Raw genomic sequence first — 16,816 nt, forward strand, 5'->3', positions numbered from 1 at the left:
CCATCGTTTACACTGTCTAGTCGGGACAAAGCCAAAAGTTGCATCAGCCATATCAACTCTCTATATGGTTCCATCAGTCCTATTGATTCGATTGACATTAGATAAGCCCCAAAAAAAGGGGGGTGGATGGGGCACACAAAACTCCCGCTCAGACTTTGAACCGCGCCAGCAAATAATCATGTGACCACGTTCCTCTTCCCCAAGTGTGATTCATATAGGGTGATGTGATCTTTGGACTCGGCTGAAACCGCATCTTCTGTAAGTGTCTTATCAAGTGTTTCCGCAGCGAGATGCTAGATATAAGATGCCATATATGGCCCTGGGTAGAACATCTTCGATTCCACATTAGTCACTTTCGCTGCGCCACGCTCCCATTACTCATACGCCACGTAATCGCTGGAGAAATCTAATCAGGTGGGCTGGAAAGGGGTGGCGAACGGTAATTTCATCAATTTCAACAGCGATTAACGGTCGGCTGTGCTGGTCGCTGATTGCTGGTTTGCGATAGGTCAGTAAGGACGCTAAGTGGATGGCGTTCTGAATTCGTTTGAGGAGCATTTTCATAAGCCGCTACGCGAGCCGCAAGGATTTATGCGGATTTATGGAGATTTGTGTAACGGGCCTAAAGAGGTGGTAAAGGTGCATACATATGGATCGCTGATCAGGGTCAATAGCGGAGTTTGTATAAACAGCTAGAAGTGTAGAAGTGTGACACCATTCAGTTACCAAATTTGTTATGCAGATCGGAAAACTGTCGGCCTTATTTTAAATTATGGCTACACTTTCTTGGTGCTGAAATGCAAATATCGCTTGCTATTTGCAGCATTGAAAATTCTAATTCTAGGCTTACCTTTACCTAAATATCCGCGCCTTATAGCGACTGCACTCGAAACTCCCGTATTATCTGATCCGATCTTTCATCTTTAGAATGCAAGTAAGCGAGAATAGAGTATTCTCCCGCTGGAGTTCCCCCCAAACCCAATCCCAAAACCAAACCCAAACCCATTCCTTATAACACCAACTTGTTATTTATGCGTCAAGTGCCGAGATCTGAATCGATCAGAAGCGAATTCGAGCGGATCAGATAACATCTTCATCTGTGCCAGTTTGCGGCGCATTTTAGCATTTTATGCGCATTCTGATCGATCCGACAATCTGGCGACTCGAAATTAGCATCGCAACGTTCTATAACAGTAAAGTCGAAAGAGCCATTTCCTTTGTTCCGCCCCTTTGCCCCACCACCCACCACCACCCACCATCAACCACCATCAACCACCATTCGATCCCCCAGTCAATTGGGCGCTGAATTTTGCGTTGTTTCTCAACTGAATGCATTTTGAATCGAGGGGAATCGGCGTGAATCGCCAAGCTATGTATACAGGTGTACGAGTATGAGTACCTATGAGTTGTAGGGGTGTTATGGGTGTACGTGTTATGGATGAGATGTGGACATGTGGGCATGTGATCTAACCTAAGGCAATGCAAGTGATTCTAGTTCGTTCTCGGACTCGGATGTTTTTTTGGGCGGAGGAGGGCTGTCCGGTTCCTAGTGCTGACAGTCGGGAGTCCAAGGGTTCCTCAGGTTGGCCAGTCGTAGCTGCTCCAGGGCGATCTCGTGGGCGCGGAAGTGCTCCCGGGTGGCTTTCTCCAGTTCACTGGGGGACGTGGAGCTGTAACTAATCTGCTGTTTCAGTACGGAGGCAATGGGCGTGGGTAGAGGCTGGAGGGTCTGCAGAGGAAGCTGCACCTCTGCTGGCTTGGTGGTGTATCTGACCAGGAAGGGATTGGAGCCCGTCTCGGGAAGCAGTAGGGCAGGAGTGCTCACTGGTGCGGTGGATGGCTGGTTGGTTTGGATGCGCAGAAAGAAGCCATTTTGCACCTGCTGCTGCTGGGTCACGATGTTGGGTTGCTGCTGCTGGGGCTGGACCTGGTTGTTGATGATCTTGTACTGCTCCGCCTTGCGCAGGTACTCGGGAGTGTCCTTCTCGGGAACGGGGATGGAGTTAGCCTTCAACTGGAGAAGCTCCTGCTTTTCACTCTCCAACCGGAGGCGATCTTCTTGCTCGATTTTGATACGCTCGGCCTCCATAATGCGGGTTTCCTCGCGCAGACGATCTGCCTCCTGCTGGCGGACCAGTTCGGCTTCCTTCTCCTCCTGCTTGCGCAGTTCCAGCTCCTGCAGACGCTCCTTCTCCCGCTCACGCTCCTCCAGACGAATCATGTCCGCAATGTCGGCCACCTTGTCCTCCGCCTGCACTTTCGCCTGATTGAGGAGCATTAGGTGCTGCTCACGGGCCAGCTTGACTTCCGGAGTGTCCTGGACGGGTTGCGGTGCCTCGGCAATGGGGCTCTTAAGAATGGCCTGAGGAGCGAAAGTTAAAATGGGCGCGGTGGAAATCAGAGGCTGCTGTTGGACGTCGACTGACTGTCTCAGGATGGCCTCGCTGAACTCTGGGGTTTCCTGGATAGGCTGAGGACCTTTTGTTTCTGGGTAGGTGAAGGATTGGGACTGATCGTGCTTGGTAGGCGTGTTCTTCAATATGGGATCGGCGGTGGCAGCAGGTTGACGGAGCAGGGCCTCATTGAATAACTTAAGGTGCTCCTCGCGAGCTTTTTTCACTTCCGGAGTTTCGTCTATGGGCTGTGGGGTCTGCTGATCTGTGAAGCTGCCCCTCTGGAAGATGCCCTGGGGTTGGCCAGCTGCAGGGGTCTCAAAGGTGGTGGACGTGCTCTTGATAATCGGCTGAGGCTGGGTCGTGATTGGCTGCTGAATTGCAGGAACGGTCTTAAGGATATTGGATTCCTGGGCAGGCTGCCGGAGGAGGGCCTCATCGAACTGCTTCTGATGTTCCTGGCGAGCCAATTTCACTTCCGGCGTCTCCTCGACGGGTTGCGGAGCGTATTGAGTGGCGGTTTTGATCAGTACGTTCTCCTGGATGGGAACAACCTGTTGCTGCAGAGGCTGGATCTTCTCCGTCTTGGTCTGGTACTCCGGGGACTGACCGAGTAGCTGCTGAGCCTGTTCGGCACGCAGCACCTCCAGCCTGGCCTCGTTCCAAATGCGTAGCTGCTCATCTCGGGCTCGCTGGACCTCCGGGGACAGACCGGGAACGGCCTCGAAGGCGGAAAACTTGACGATCTGCTCCAGAGGCTCAAACTGCGCAAGCATGCTGGCCGATGGCTTCTGGCCCTGGGCCTTCAGGCGATCCAGTTCCAGGCGCATGGCCTGGTAGCGCTGCTCGCACCAGGCACGGAACAGGGCGACCTGTTGGCTCTCCTGCTCCATGCCGGAGCGGAGGAGACTGGAGGTGGACAGATCCCGGATGCCGTTCAGCGGTTCCGGGTAGCTGTAGGGCAGCAGTCGCTCTGCTCCCGTGCCATCGTAGTAGCGGACGTAGCCCTGGGCCAAAGCACTCACCACGGGGAACTCCCCTCTGGCCGGGGCGTAGGCCACCAGCTGCGGATGGGGCTGGGTGCGGATCACGGAGAAGGCCCTTGCGGAACCTACGGCCAGCACGGCGATCAGGAAGAGCCGCATATTTTATGGGGTTTGTGTTTTGTTTTCAACTCGTGAGTTTGACTTTCGGGTAGCAGCGACTGGTAGGACTTCTGGAACTCGGTTGCCCCAAAACTTCGCTACAACTTCGACTACTGCTGCTGGAAGACTGATGCGGCTTGGCTGCTCGTCCGAGGGCTTTTATACCTGCATCCCGGCGAGTGGAAAAGAACCGCAATTGTGGCTGTGGATGTCCTTGAACGCACGGCCAGCCCTACGGGAAGTGTCAATAAATATTCTGTTGGGCCAGGTCGCTGGGATTCTTTATCTCGAACTTAATTGGCCAGTGGTCTCTCTAGCCCCTCTCGTGGACCGCCCTTTCCCTTCCCAGGGAAACAGGACCAGCCTTCGCTTGGCTTCTTCCGTTATGCTTCAAGGTCGTGTCTGGTTTTATTTTTAGCCCAGGCTGCTGGGAATTTATGGCCATTGGCCCGATCCGATCGAGTGAAGGGTCTTTGGGCCTCCATCGCCTGACTATCGATTCATCAATGACACGCTCTATGCGAGGGACAATTACTTAAATTTGTCAAAGGGGCTCAATGGTCGCACTTGGCTGTCTCGATCATCCCCTTCCTGGCTACCAAGTTTGGGCAGCGGGAGTTCAACCATACATATTTTTGTACAGTCGCCGTCTGGTCGCGCCTGAAATCGATTACTGGTGACAAGGGAAAGGATCGGGCGGGGAGCCAGTCACTCGATATGGCCCGATATGGAGCCCCTTCTTCAGCTGCTTCCTTCAACCGGTTTGGCGCTCCAGCCGCTGCCCAATAAATTCAAGTTAATTCCAGTCGGCGCCGTTATATGGCCGCTCCAGGGCGCTGGACGGAGGCAAATGTGCATTAAAGTTAAACAATGTCAATCAGCCAAATTATATCACTCCTCGCCGGCATTATATAGCAGCACATTTTTGTGCTTTTGGAGGAACCCTAAATTAAGAACCAGCTTTTTATTTAAATCAATTCGCAACCAAATATAACATATATGGGAAAAGAGGCTCGGTTGGATGTAGAAAGGATTTACAAAGAATTTATATATATTTCGGTCTGAGCGCAGAGCACACACATCTGGTGTTGAATCATATCGGTGCGGTCAGTTCAAGCGATCAGGAGATACTACAGTTCTGATTGGGTAACCTGTTTCGTGGGGGAATTCATTGGGTCTAAAAACTAAGCTAGAATTTCACATTGATGGCTTGGACTACCCATTTAAATCTATAGTTAGTAACAGTTCTAGAATCAAACCGATAATCTGTATTATGATTACATATCACATAGCACATGAAGAGCGACTGTGCAGAGCTATCTCATCAGAGGAACAGTGGCTTATCTAAGAATGCGTATCATTTTCTTCGTGATGGCAAATTCCAGTCGAAAGCAGTCATTCATTAATCACATGCTGGCCCAATTACCCGCTCCATTTGCCAGATCTCGCCGGTTGTTAAGATTTTCACAAACACTTCACCTTGGCAACTTTGGAGGTTTTCATATTTCGCACTCTGAGGTAAGGAGCGTGGCTCCAAAGTCACACGTACGACGGAGCATTGGGTCCAACTTTCCCGATTCGAAATGTGTATTTCATAACATTCCATTGGTGCTGACATAAATGCACACATGTGCTGATTGGGATCTTGTTGCCAGGCGACGTCTAGTACACATTACTACATATAGCTTTCTTTCTTGAACTGACCACAGTCACGTTGGCCATGTGACGTAGGTCCGCTGATGAAGCTTCTAGGATGATGATCATCAGGCGGCGAAAGCAGCATCGCCACTTGTCTTTTTCGGGGCTAGAGATCTGGGCGCGTGCGTCAAGATTCAATTGATTCTTTAATGATTTTGTTGTCCGATATCATATGTAGTCTTGATATCAATGAATACGCGTAGAAACGGAGGCACGTCCGCGCTAATTAAAGCAGCTCAAAGTGCCTACAGTCCGCTAGCCACGTTGTTGCTTATCTTATCTGCCGCACACAGCCATTTGCATACGAAACTCCGGCGAGTGGGAATCGGTGGCGGATACGCAATCTGCGAACGCTGCACTCATCAGGTGTTAACTGGCTGTTGATTAGCGCGTCCCGGAGTTCATTAAGATGTCTGAGAATGGTGTGGCACCACATCACGACACAGAAGCACGATGCGATTTCATAAATCAGGCACTTTTATATATCACTTTTATATTTTTACTTGTTTCAGACTTTGCATTTGTTTCCTAACTATATTCCCTTGATTTCAGTGTATCTCTCGATCGGATCCCTTATGGATCTCGTAACCTGCTCGAATCAGCTGTCGCCGGCACTTTTGTGAGTCAATAATTCCAGAGCTCAAACACAGCTGCTTGGCAACAAAAGGCCAGGCGTAAGTTTACGGCCAACAAACGCACTTGAACCGCAGATCCGCCGAAAATTCCAAAGCTCCAATAACACAAGATACGAGTATTCGGTGCACGCTGGGTTTATCACGTGCGAGTGGTGGCTTGGAAATAACCAAAGACGTCATTTCATCTGCGAATTCGTGCGAATTTAAAGTAATATACCACCGAAGCTCAATAGCTGTCCAATCGATGGCCTGCGCAGTAAATAAACTATTTTGATGGTTCCTTTCATCACTCATTAACGTTAGCGAAAAATGTATTTCTTCCAACGCAAATAAAATCCCCGAGCAAAATTGCTGAGCTGCTTATGGAGGCCAAACTGGAGCAGAAGCTTAGTTATTCCTGGTTATACGAAAAGAATCCAAAGGCAATCAAAAGCCTATTATTCTTCATACGTATTTCCCCAAATCTTTTGTATATGCAGCATATGAGAAAGACAACGATTTGGAGCAGGAGCTTGAACTCCGTAAAATTTCGTAATTTTTCCTAATAATTTGATGCGACATTCATTGAGGAGCCAGCACCAAGGCCGTTTATTTCCAAACCGCGAGATTCTTTTTTTAAACTCTTGTATCCAATACGGAGCACCGTCTTTGACGTCACGTGGCCCGAATCAAATACGAAATCCGGTTTGTGGGAACTTCCCGCGCAGCCAGTTCCGTTCAAAGGGGCTAATAGATAGTAATTATGCGCGTAATGAAAACATCAATTGGCGCGCCAACGCAATGACCTACACCTGGCACTTGGCCAACTTGGAGTGGCCCGTGGTCCTCCAAGCCGGAGTCAATAAATATGCATTGTTAATTGAGGTCATCATCTGACAGCTTGGGCGTTCTATCATCATCTACAGTTAAGTTTCGAGCTGTTAACTAATCGAGTTGTTTAATAGCCCCTCGATAGCCGCCAATGAACGGTAGCAATGAATAAGCCCGGTCTGACAACTTTGAGCCGGGCTTAGCACTCGAGTTGTTTGCGAACTGTGGCCCAAACACAATTGCCGCGCTTTTTCAAGTCTAAGCACGTGAAAAATGCGTAGAAAATATTTCAAGATTTATTTTTGTCATTCGTTGCAGTTGTCACGCAAACAACTTAATTTTTCACAAAAACGACGTTGCTTAAGCCTCCGTCTTATGGTTAAATTTGCTCTTCAAATTAATTGGCCTAATCATGTCTGCGAACCGTGACTTGTGAGTTTTGATCGAGAGATACTATGCTCGGAAATGTTTAGACAGTAAATAAAATAATGGGCATCTATAAACACTCACATGAATTAATCAATTTGTAGTTTATGATTAAACTGCATCTCTTAGTTGCTAACTAAACTAAACTAAACTAATTTTAAACTAAATTATTATAATGGTATTACTTGCAACCACCTGTATTACAGTTCATACAGATGCCAAAATGATCTACGATTTCATAAGAGTGCTTAATCAGCCCGATGGGATGAAATCGAAAGCCAATTACCAACAGCAGTGAATAACGTGTCATGTGCCCCCAGGCTAAATCCGTACTGCCGAAAACTGTAAAACAAAACATCTGCCAGGGTGATAATTGATGTTGGGTGAATATGACACTGTTAGCAGACCCCTCAAAACCCGGTGAACGAACTGGGGACACTCAAAGTAAATATAAGTCAATTCCTGTTGAACTCCACTGACGCACTTGAAAGAGAAGCTGCCAAAACTGTGGGCCAGTCGTATGCCTTCTAAAAACGCTGCCAGTGTCCATCAAACTGAAGAGTAACAGTTTTAAGAGTTTTAAAGATCAAGAGGGAGTGAAACAGTTTCGTTTAAAACATTTATTTTTCTGATTTAATTTATCATTAGGTTTAAACAATATTCAATCATTTTGAGGGCAAAGGTGGTGGTGTCAGATTGAGTTTGGGATGGCGGAGCTAAGGAAGATTGAAGCCAACTACTTCAATGCTTACTACTTCGGCAAACGAAAGTGTTGCATTAATTACACACAGTAATTATAATAATAATAATCCTCATCTATTTAATACATCGCAATAATCAAATGTTTTATTTGTTCATATGGAAATCAAGACGTACACTATTTGCAGATAGAGATATATCAGTTTATAGAGACTCACGCGCACACACACACATCTATACAATTTGTAATGCTATTTGTAAATGTTTATAATCATCTCTAATCTTCTATATAGCGGTTTAGTTTTTACACGACTTTTAACTTGAGGCGACTGCTTGCTTTGTTTTGTGTTTATAATGTTGATTTTAGGGCTTAACAATAGAGAGCTTAAAACTATTTAACTTAAACATTGATTTGATTTCGCGTGAATCGTCTTGAGGTTATAAATTCCATGTTACTGTAGTTCGACCGATTCCTGGACTCTACTCTACTTAACCTTTCATAATCGAAGTCGCAAAAGCCAAATAATGTACAAAAGGTAGGTTCCTCCAACGACTTCGCCAACTGCGCGTATTACAAAAAACTGTACATAATGGTATAGGGGTAAACGATCCTTGGTGACTCGGCAACAAACGAAAATTAAAGACACTTGCAGTGCAAATTGGAAATTCGCCAACGAAATACTCTAATGGAGGGCCTTCTTCAACTTCGTCATCTTCGAGTATCATGTAACAACAACGAGATATAAAAATACAGCGATCCCTTGTGGGGGAACTAACTAAATGGCTAAATTTTTTCGAGCGGCGCCTACAGTTGCAATTGGGCCATCAGCTTTCACATGATCGGATCGGGTCCTTGACCCTCCAAGTCGGAGACTTGGCTCTGGTAGTGTAGCGCATCCTGGTACGCTTTCTTTACGGCCTTCCGCTCCGCCGGCTTTCGCGACTCCACCAGCTTTTGCTGGTCAAGCTGCTTGTCGATCCCGAGGATGTCTAGCTTGTTGGCCGGCAGCCACTGCCAGGTGCGCTTCACATCAAAGAAAAGCACCAGGAACACAATCTCGTCCAGGCAGTTCTTCCGCAGAGCCAGGACATCGGTGGGTGGGGCGGGCAAGGGGACTCCGTTGTACACAAATCCCTTGGGCGTCTTGGGATCAAGTATGAGGGCGGGATACCAAGGATAGCCGCGGCACTTGGCCCAAACAAGCTGAAGCGGTTCCAACGCCGGCTTCTGGCCGTGCGAGTGGTTATTGTGCCTCTCCGACGATGCGGAATCCTCAATGTGCTTGCTGCGATTGTTATTCGTGAGAGTTGCACTGCCAGCCGCCGTGGTGTTCCTACGCGCCTTGATGTTGTTCACTAGAGGAGAGGCGTTGGGCGTGGCTGACCGCAGCTTACCGGCTCTTCGCAACAGAGGCGGGGGCGTGGCAGTGGAGCTGGTCGACTCACTGAGATTGCTTCGCCGCTTGCCACGTCCCCGTGCCGCTGTCAAGCCTACTGCTCGTGCCATTGTCGTTGGAGTGGTTGTGCCTCGCGGGCCCACCTTTACCGCCTTGTTCTGCCGCGAGCTCAATGGCCGGTCCTCTTCATCGTCGCTGGAACTGCCACCACTTCCACCGCTGCTGCTGCTAATGGCCATGTTGCCGTTGTTTCCTTTAACATTGTTTAGGCTGGCGTGCTGCATGTCCATGGCGTCAGTGGTGCCCTCCTGGGACGTGGAGTCTCTCTCCTCGCTGCGACTTCTTCCGCCATCTCTATCAGGGTCTCCATCAGCATCGCCTTCGCTTGCCTCATCGCTGTCGAAATCAGAGCAACTGCCCGACATGCTGAAGTCAGAGCAACTGCTGCACGGACTGCTCGACTGCGAGGGAGCGTCGTCGCTGTCACTAACGTCGCGCTGATTGTTTGCTCTGTACACCCGGAAACTGTCCGGTATTCGTTCAAAGGGTAGGGGCTCGGGCATGAGTAGCGCCTGACTGACGGTTACCGCCGGATTGGGGGACTTCTTTGGGGACATGGAGGAGCTGTGCCTCACTTCCGGCACACGACGATAGCGTCCTGGCCTTTTGGGCGACTTGACGGGCAGATTCGCGCTTAGCTTGCTGTTGATTGTGAGGGCCGTAGAGGTCAAACTTCCAGTTGCAGCGGCTCCAGCTGAGGACGACAAAGCTCCACCACCACCGCTGTTATTCTGCGTCAACGCAAAACTAGAGACAGTTGGCGGTGCGGAGGCCAGGACGTGATTCAGGGTGCCCGTTCCGCTGGACGCTGCCGTGGCCGCCGTGGTGGCGGAAGATGAGCTACCGCTGGTAGATTGAGTGTTGGACGACTGTGAATTGTGCTGCTCCTCTTTCACAGGCGTCGTCAAAGGTTCCGATGGTCTCTTCAGGGCAGCCTGTGCCTTGCGCGTTAACAATATGGCGGTTCTGAAAGAAATTTTAAAAGATTTTAGGTTTTTCAATAACTCTTGTATGCTAATTCTCTAAAACTATTTGCCTGATAGAAAAGTGACTGGAAGGTCAAAGGTCGAATAAAGTATTAATAATTCTCGTCATTTTACAGGTATACCCTTTAATTTACTTACCTTCTATTGATGCCTACGGGAGAGCTACTGTTGTTCAAACTCTTAATGGGGCTGCAGGGCGGAGTTTGCGTGGAATTGAGCAAGTCTTTAGACACATTATCCTCGCCCATCGAGTCCTCATCAGAATCCTCTTCTTCATCATCGTCGTGCCCCAGTTCCATGTCTACACCACTGCTATTGAAACGTTTCCGGGTGCGCTTTTTAGAAGGCGAACCGCCCAACGTGTCTTCATCGTCACTTTGGGATTGATTAGCGTGTGAGGAGTGTCGCTGTGAAAAAATAAAGTGCGAATTATTTTCGGAACCATATGTGAAGAGAAAGCCTATACTCACTGCTGCAAATCTCGCCTTCTGGATGCTTTTGCGCATTCGCGAAATCTCCAACCGAATCTGCTTTATTTTTTTGGTGCGATAGGTCGGGTTCTTCAGGACCTGCGACTTGTCGGCTAGAATGAGCAGCTTCTGGACGACGCCTTCGCTGGCCGGCGCCGCTAGCAGCAAGCGTAGCTCCTGTTCCACCTCCGCTTCCACGTGGTCGACGTGAAAGCGCTGTGATCGCTCCAGCAGGCCATCCCTCTGCAGTTCCTTCCTCACCTGGACAAAGAGAGGTGCAGCCTGGTCGCGCATGCGTATTCCAGCACGATAGAACACCGTATCCTTGTTATTGTACGCCAAACAGTTCTGAATCATAAGGTCGAAGTCAGCTTCTAACTGCTCCAGCGAGGTATACTGACACTCCTTCAGCTTAGCCCTCATCGTGCCCAGATCCATGGGTTGTTTCACAATGTCGGTGTAATCGGGCACCTCGCTGGTGTCCACAGGTTCTCGGAAAATCTGCATGCTGTCTCGCGCCTCCAGAGCATCCAGTAGCTTGTTTAGTGCCGCCTCCAGCGGATTGAGCTGCAGCATTACCACCTCCTCGGAAATGCGAACAAAAGCCACTTTCAGCTTCTCGCGCTTACGCACCAACTCGCACAGAAGGCGCGCTCGCTCCAGATCCTGCCGAAGGCACTGCCAGTATTTAAGTTGGCGGTACAACTCACCGGTGTCCGGCGATCCTTCAATGCCGTTGCGTTGAATCACGCCGTGGTTATTCCCTTGACTCTGCAAGCGTCGTAGGAGAGGCACCCCATTGCGGTAGTGTCGCTTAAGCGTCCAATAGGCGATAATGCGGTCAAGGAACTCCTTCTTACGCTGCATCGTCACCATGGTGGCAATCTCCTGAACGCGGTCCGGCGGAATAGTCGGAATCAGCACCACGGGAGCTGTTGAGCGCTTCTTGGCCAAAGCCTTGCGCGCCTCCCGCATTTTATGGCGCGTGTCCTCAAAGTCAGGCACGTTCATCTTTAGCTTAGCGTCCGCTGGCGTGTGGGCGTGGCAGTAGGCAAACTTCTGAACATGCATTGACGAATCATTGTGCCCATCCTTAACCGTGTCCATGGTCATGTAGAGGCCCGCTTGCTGTGCGCATGTAACGTGGAAGGCGGCGTAGCAGCTGTTCCGGTGGCACTGGATGCAGGCTCCCAAACCTTTCTCCTTGCACACGTAGCAGGTGAGTCGCCAACGAGCGGGGGGAATGGTCTCAATTGAATCTATGAAAGAAACCCAGTTATCATTTGGAACATTAAGAAAGCTGGGAGATCGAAATACTCACCTATTGGCTCCAGGAAGACGGTGTTGGCGAATCGCACTTCGGGTATCCACAGCGCACATACCACGTGCGCCCACTGGCCGTGGTCCGTCTGCTTGAATGCGCCTCCCGCATTGGGACAGAGCACACAGTTCACCGGCTTACTGGGTGACTGCAAACATCGGCGGCATAGCCACTGGCCCTCCGGGATATAGGGGACACCATAGCAGTCCTGGTGTACCGCCAGGTTGCACATGTCGCAGAAAAGTATCACGTTGGTGTTTTGGCACTCGCCGTCGAGGCAAATGCAGCAGACTGCGTCGTCGTCTACCTCGACGCCTGTCGGTGTGCCGTTGGCCGCCGCCTGGAAGTGGGACTCCTTCTCTAGCCGGTCCATCAGCAGCTCCATTGTGTCGATGCCTACGGCATTGAGGCCGAGTCGCTGACGCTCCTCGTTCATGTGCTCCAGCCAGGCGGAGTCCTCCTCGTCCACATCGTACTCCACCTCGCCGTCCAGCTCCTCCAGTGACTTCTCGATAAAGCGATAGTAGGCCAGTGGCCGTGGCGGGGCGTCGGACACTCGGTAGTCCGGAATCTCGGCTACTCTGGCCACAGGCACCTGGACCCTTGCCCAGGGCGCGTTCTCCTCCACCGGTGGCGCGTCGGCATTTAGAATACAGCCCCTGGCCACCAGGGCGGCGAACTCCTCATCTTCCACAAGCGGCAGGGCGTCGTCGATGCCCAGGCGCACGCTCTTCCCGTCTAAGTTAAACGTCACCGTGGCCTCCTCCTCGTTGTAGGACACCAGTGATTCTGGATTGGCGTACTGCCGGGCGGAGACTCCGGTCGCCGATCCATCTCCTGCGCTGGCCAAGGAGCAGCCGTTTCTGGCCTCAGCTCCGCCGCCACCAGGCGTGGGATGATCCTTGTGCGGACGAGGTGTCAAATGGTGGCCGCCGGAGCGTGAACGCGCTTTCTTGCGGCTGGGAGTCAACACGGGTGTGAGCGGCTGTGGGTTGTCGTGGTCGTACTTCATAAGATGGTACTGCAGACCCATGATAGTCTTGTAGCTGCGGTCGCAGCCGCGGACGGGACAGGCGAAAGGCGGCTGGGACTGCTGGGTCTTCACCCCCTTGCAGTACTCCACTGCGTCGAAATCGAGGCCCATGATCTGGATCTGCGGCGGGATCTGTGGATCTGCTGCAGCTGGCTTCTCGGGATTTGGCGGTTCGCTGGTCGCGGATCGCGGGCACTGAGTCTACTCCGCGGCAGGGGTGCGCATACGTATGTGCATCCCACGGTGGTCGTCGCAGAGCGCGCGGTTTTGGCTGTCCACCGTTCCTGGTCGATTTTCGTTGGCTTGTTGCAAATTTTTTAACAAATGTGATAGAGATGGGCTTTCTGGTCAGCTCGCCATGGCGATACTATCGTCGGCGGGGATTGTGCAGCACTGGAGGCTTGATGAAACAAGTTTTACCTATTCTTGGGCCTTTGAGTGTTTAATTATCCTCCGTAATTTACATTTAGAATTTCAATAGTCTTTTGAATTATTTCCCTCTCTATTTTCTCCTAACTTTAATAACAATTCGCGCTTTGTGGAGCTTCGCAGCACTGCTGGCTAGAGATGGTAGTGGCGGGTGTCTACTAGAACTGGTTCATTCTTGGGTTTATTTTCAAAATTCAAAGTGCCAGAAATCCAGTTCTTAACTATCTAAATAATCCAATTAATATTATTTTATAGAATGGCAATAAACAACTCCCAAAATTCCCTTAAAACCAGTTTTGATTCTGTTTTTCATTTTGCGCGGGAAGTTTCTCGCCCGTCAAGTGTTGGATAGCGGAGACATAATTGCGCCTTACAGCACCCTAAGCGCTGTTAACTGTCAACAGTGCACAATTAAAACCCTGTTGTCAGATGCTGACGCGCGTCTCAATTGCCGCCATTTGAAAAAAACGTAAAAATTTAAGTAGCCGAATCCGTATATGCAGTTTGTCAGATACAATCGCTAGATATGGAGGACATCTTGGGCGTGCTGGGCTCGCTTTCGGACCTGCGCTCTGAGCTCGAGGTCCTGCGCAAGGTAAGCCAAGATCAGGATGCGAAATTCCAACACAGTCAACATGGCGTCACCTGCGTTTTTTAGGCCCACTTTGAGGAGCTGGACCACCTCTTCTACGGCACCGTCCATTCGGAGGCGGAGGTCAAAACAAGGAACTCTCCTCCGGCAGCGAAGAGTCTGGAGAACTCTTCGGTGACACCGCAGCAGACGAAAAAGCGCCCCAAGCGACTGTCCTCATTGGCCGAGGATCAGAATGAGCCCGAGGGTACGTAACCTGGCGATCTTAATGTTTAAAAGGCGAAATATCCATTTGATATTTCATTTTAGCAGCTCCAGACGCCACGGCCCGTCAAGGCACTCGGGTCAGCAACTCCCAGCTGTTGGCCATTGCCGAGGACGAGCACAACTCCACGGCCTCGCTGATGCCGCCTCCGCCTGTGCCCGTCTCGGCGGACACCACCATCGGCTCCGGAAGGCCACAGCGCGCCGCCAAGACTAAGAGTGAGAAATTACTTAAGGAGCCCTCGCTCATCCGTAAGATGCGCAGGCCCAGCAACGAGGAACTCGTAAAGATCAAGGTTGAGAGCGAGCAGCGAGTCTCCCAGTTCAACAGCTCTACCAGTGGACGGTCGTCAGAGGAGAAGAAACTGGCGGAGCCAGAACTAGAAGACCCAGCAGCAGTGCAGCAAAAGCCTTCGGCGGAGGACTCAGTCACAGAGGACGTCAACACCACCAAGACACTCCGCGTAAAAATAAAACGCGAGAAACTGAGCGGCGAAGGAGTGGCCCCGTTAACTGATGCGGTCCCCGCGGCAGAAGCGGCCCCCGTAACAACGCAAGCAGCACGACCGGACGATACGGTGGCAAGCAACACAACGACATCTGCAGATGTCTCCAAGAAGGGCCGCAAGAAGAAGAAGGACGTGGAAGGCCACCGACCCATCAAGATAGAACGCTTCAGCGACCTAGACAAGAGCTTGCCAGTCTCTTCGCGCACACGCAAGTGTAGCAGCGATTCGCGAGCGAATGAGGAGCGTTCCATATACAAGGACGCTCTCGAGGGTCCGCCCGCTGCAGAGCAATCTGTGGCTGCAGCTGGTCCGCCTGCTGTCAATGAGACCGTAACAATTTCCAACGCCACCATGGTACTGGGTCCGGCGCCAACGAGCGAAAGCCCAATAGGACCGGCTGGGGATGCCACTTTTGAGGTTCACACCAGCGACAAGAAGCCACCTCTGAGTAAGCAAGACAGCCTCCTAACGGAGGACGAGTCGGTGGAGGAGAAACTGCCGACGACTAAGCTGCTCTCGAGCATCAAGGCTATAAAACTGCCTACCCGTACACATGAGCTTTTCAAGTGAGTAGGACCCCTGTCTTCTCATGCATGTGAACCTCTTAAACTATATTTACTTTTTTACATTTATAGCCCACTGCTTCAGAGTCCGGTGAAAATGCGCGTGGAGGCGTTTGAGAATGCGGCAAATGCACAGAACATGCGTCCTAAGCGTGGAAAAGATCTGGTAGGTCATTATTTTTGCAGTCTATAGCAAGCAAATACACATTTGGCGATAACAAGTTGCTAAAGTCGTAGACGCTTTCTAATAGGGTTGGATAAGTCCTTAGAATAAGAGATTCTCTCTTCAATTTTAAATAGCCTCTTGTCTTTTTTTCAAATCTTCAGCAGGGCACGCCAGGATCAAACAACACTCCCAAAATTGGCAAGCTGCCTGCTCCGACTATGGGACGCTTTTTCACGCCCACTCAAACGAGCAGCACGCTTCCATTAAGCTCGGCGCAGCCCAAGAAGGGACCAGCCAGCGCGTCTAAGGCCACTTCTCTGATGAAGACTGCCACCGGTACGAACCTGAGGTCGGTCAACTCCACGTCCACAAAAACGCTGTCGCGCGAGAACAGCGGGGACGACTTCCGCAAGGGCCTGCACAACCTGGCGGAAGAGCGCAAGAAGCTGCGCGAGCAAAAACACCAGCTGGCTGCCCAGCAACGCGAAGCCAAGGAACGGGAGCGGGCAGAGCGTATGGCCAAGTTGGCCGCCGAGCGCGCCAAAAAGCAGGAGGAGCGAAAGCGAATTGAGGAGCGTAAGCGGCAAGAGCTGGAGGAGTTGCAGCGGAAGATGCGCCAGCAAGAGGAAGCTGAGGCCCTCAAAAAGGCCAAGCTCAAGGAGCTGGAGCAGCAGAAGCTGCAGCAGCTAACCGGGGCCAAGCCCAAGAAGATGCTTCCGCCACCGCCGAAAACCAAGTACACCTGGGAGATGCTACACGAGGACGACTCCACTGACGACGAGGGAAAGGTTACCCACAAGCGTCCTCCCGCGCCCACCTGGAGTCGCAGTAAGTTGGTCATACACAAAAGTATCGTTTTATTTTATATGTTTTACTTACCAAGCGCTATTTTGCAGGCCACGTGAGGGGAGAGGCAATTGCTATGCAGAGCCACTGCCCAACCGACATCATCGACAGCTTCTTCTCGGTGGCGCCCACTACCCCGGACCTGAAGCAGATATTCCCGAACATCGACCCCAGCCAGCTGAAGCGAAACTCCAGCGTCCTGTGGTCCACGCCGCCACGTTATTCCGAGCTGCCGAAATACTAGCCAAGTAGTCCTGCACTCTTCTCCCGTAAATGCACATGTTTATGATCGAATAAATAAAGTTAATTGTGAAAATTAAAGCGGAGTACCGCTGCCCGATTCACTTCGACTCTGACACTAATACCCAGCTGCT

At 50.8% G+C, this 16,816-nt stretch overlaps 3 protein-coding genes across 4 annotated transcripts; 1 reads left to right on the forward strand and 2 right to left on the reverse strand.

Moving 5' to 3' along the window:
- Nucleotides 1-1,319: 1,319 nt before the first annotated feature.
- On the reverse strand, nt 1,320-3,602 carry LOC6528401 (trichohyalin). The gene has a single exon (XM_002089412.3). It carries the CDS (start codon nt 3,536-3,538, stop codon nt 1,547-1,549), a length of 1,992 nt encoding a protein of 663 aa, XP_002089448.1. The 5' UTR covers nt 3,539-3,602; the 3' UTR covers nt 1,320-1,546.
- Nucleotides 3,603-7,712: 4,110 nt separating this feature from the next.
- Nucleotides 7,713-13,412, reverse strand: LOC6528402 (peregrin). The gene is made up of 4 exons (XM_002089413.4): nt 12,041-13,412; nt 10,720-11,978; nt 10,388-10,656; nt 7,713-10,229 (listed from the first exon to the last, which is right to left on the reverse strand). The coding sequence occupies exons 1-4, from the start codon at nt 13,182-13,184 to the stop codon at nt 8,639-8,641; spliced, it is 4,263 nt and encodes a 1,420-aa protein (XP_002089449.1). The 5' UTR covers nt 13,185-13,412; the 3' UTR covers nt 7,713-8,638.
- Nucleotides 13,413-13,913: 501 nt separating this feature from the next.
- LOC6528403 (inner centromere protein) lies at nt 13,914-16,758 on the forward strand. Of its 2 annotated transcripts, none has more exons than XM_015198445.3 (6): nt 13,914-14,097; nt 14,161-14,341; nt 14,404-15,433; nt 15,503-15,596; nt 15,758-16,424; nt 16,493-16,758. In XM_015198445.3, exons 1-6 carry the CDS (start codon nt 14,029-14,031, stop codon nt 16,684-16,686), a joined length of 2,235 nt encoding a protein of 744 aa, XP_015053931.1. In that variant the 5' UTR covers nt 13,914-14,028; the 3' UTR covers nt 16,687-16,758. The 2 variants fall into 2 exon arrangements, with proteins under 2 accessions (XP_015053931.1, XP_002089450.1); XM_002089414.4 differs by having other exon boundaries at nt 14,407-15,433.
- The last annotated feature ends 58 nt before the right edge of the window (nt 16,759-16,816 follow it).

Source organism: Drosophila yakuba, chromosome 2L (assembly GCF_016746365.2).
Source record: "Drosophila yakuba strain Tai18E2 chromosome 2L, Prin_Dyak_Tai18E2_2.1, whole genome shotgun sequence".
NCBI classification, from domain to species: Eukaryota; Metazoa; Arthropoda; class Insecta; order Diptera; family Drosophilidae; genus Drosophila; species Drosophila yakuba.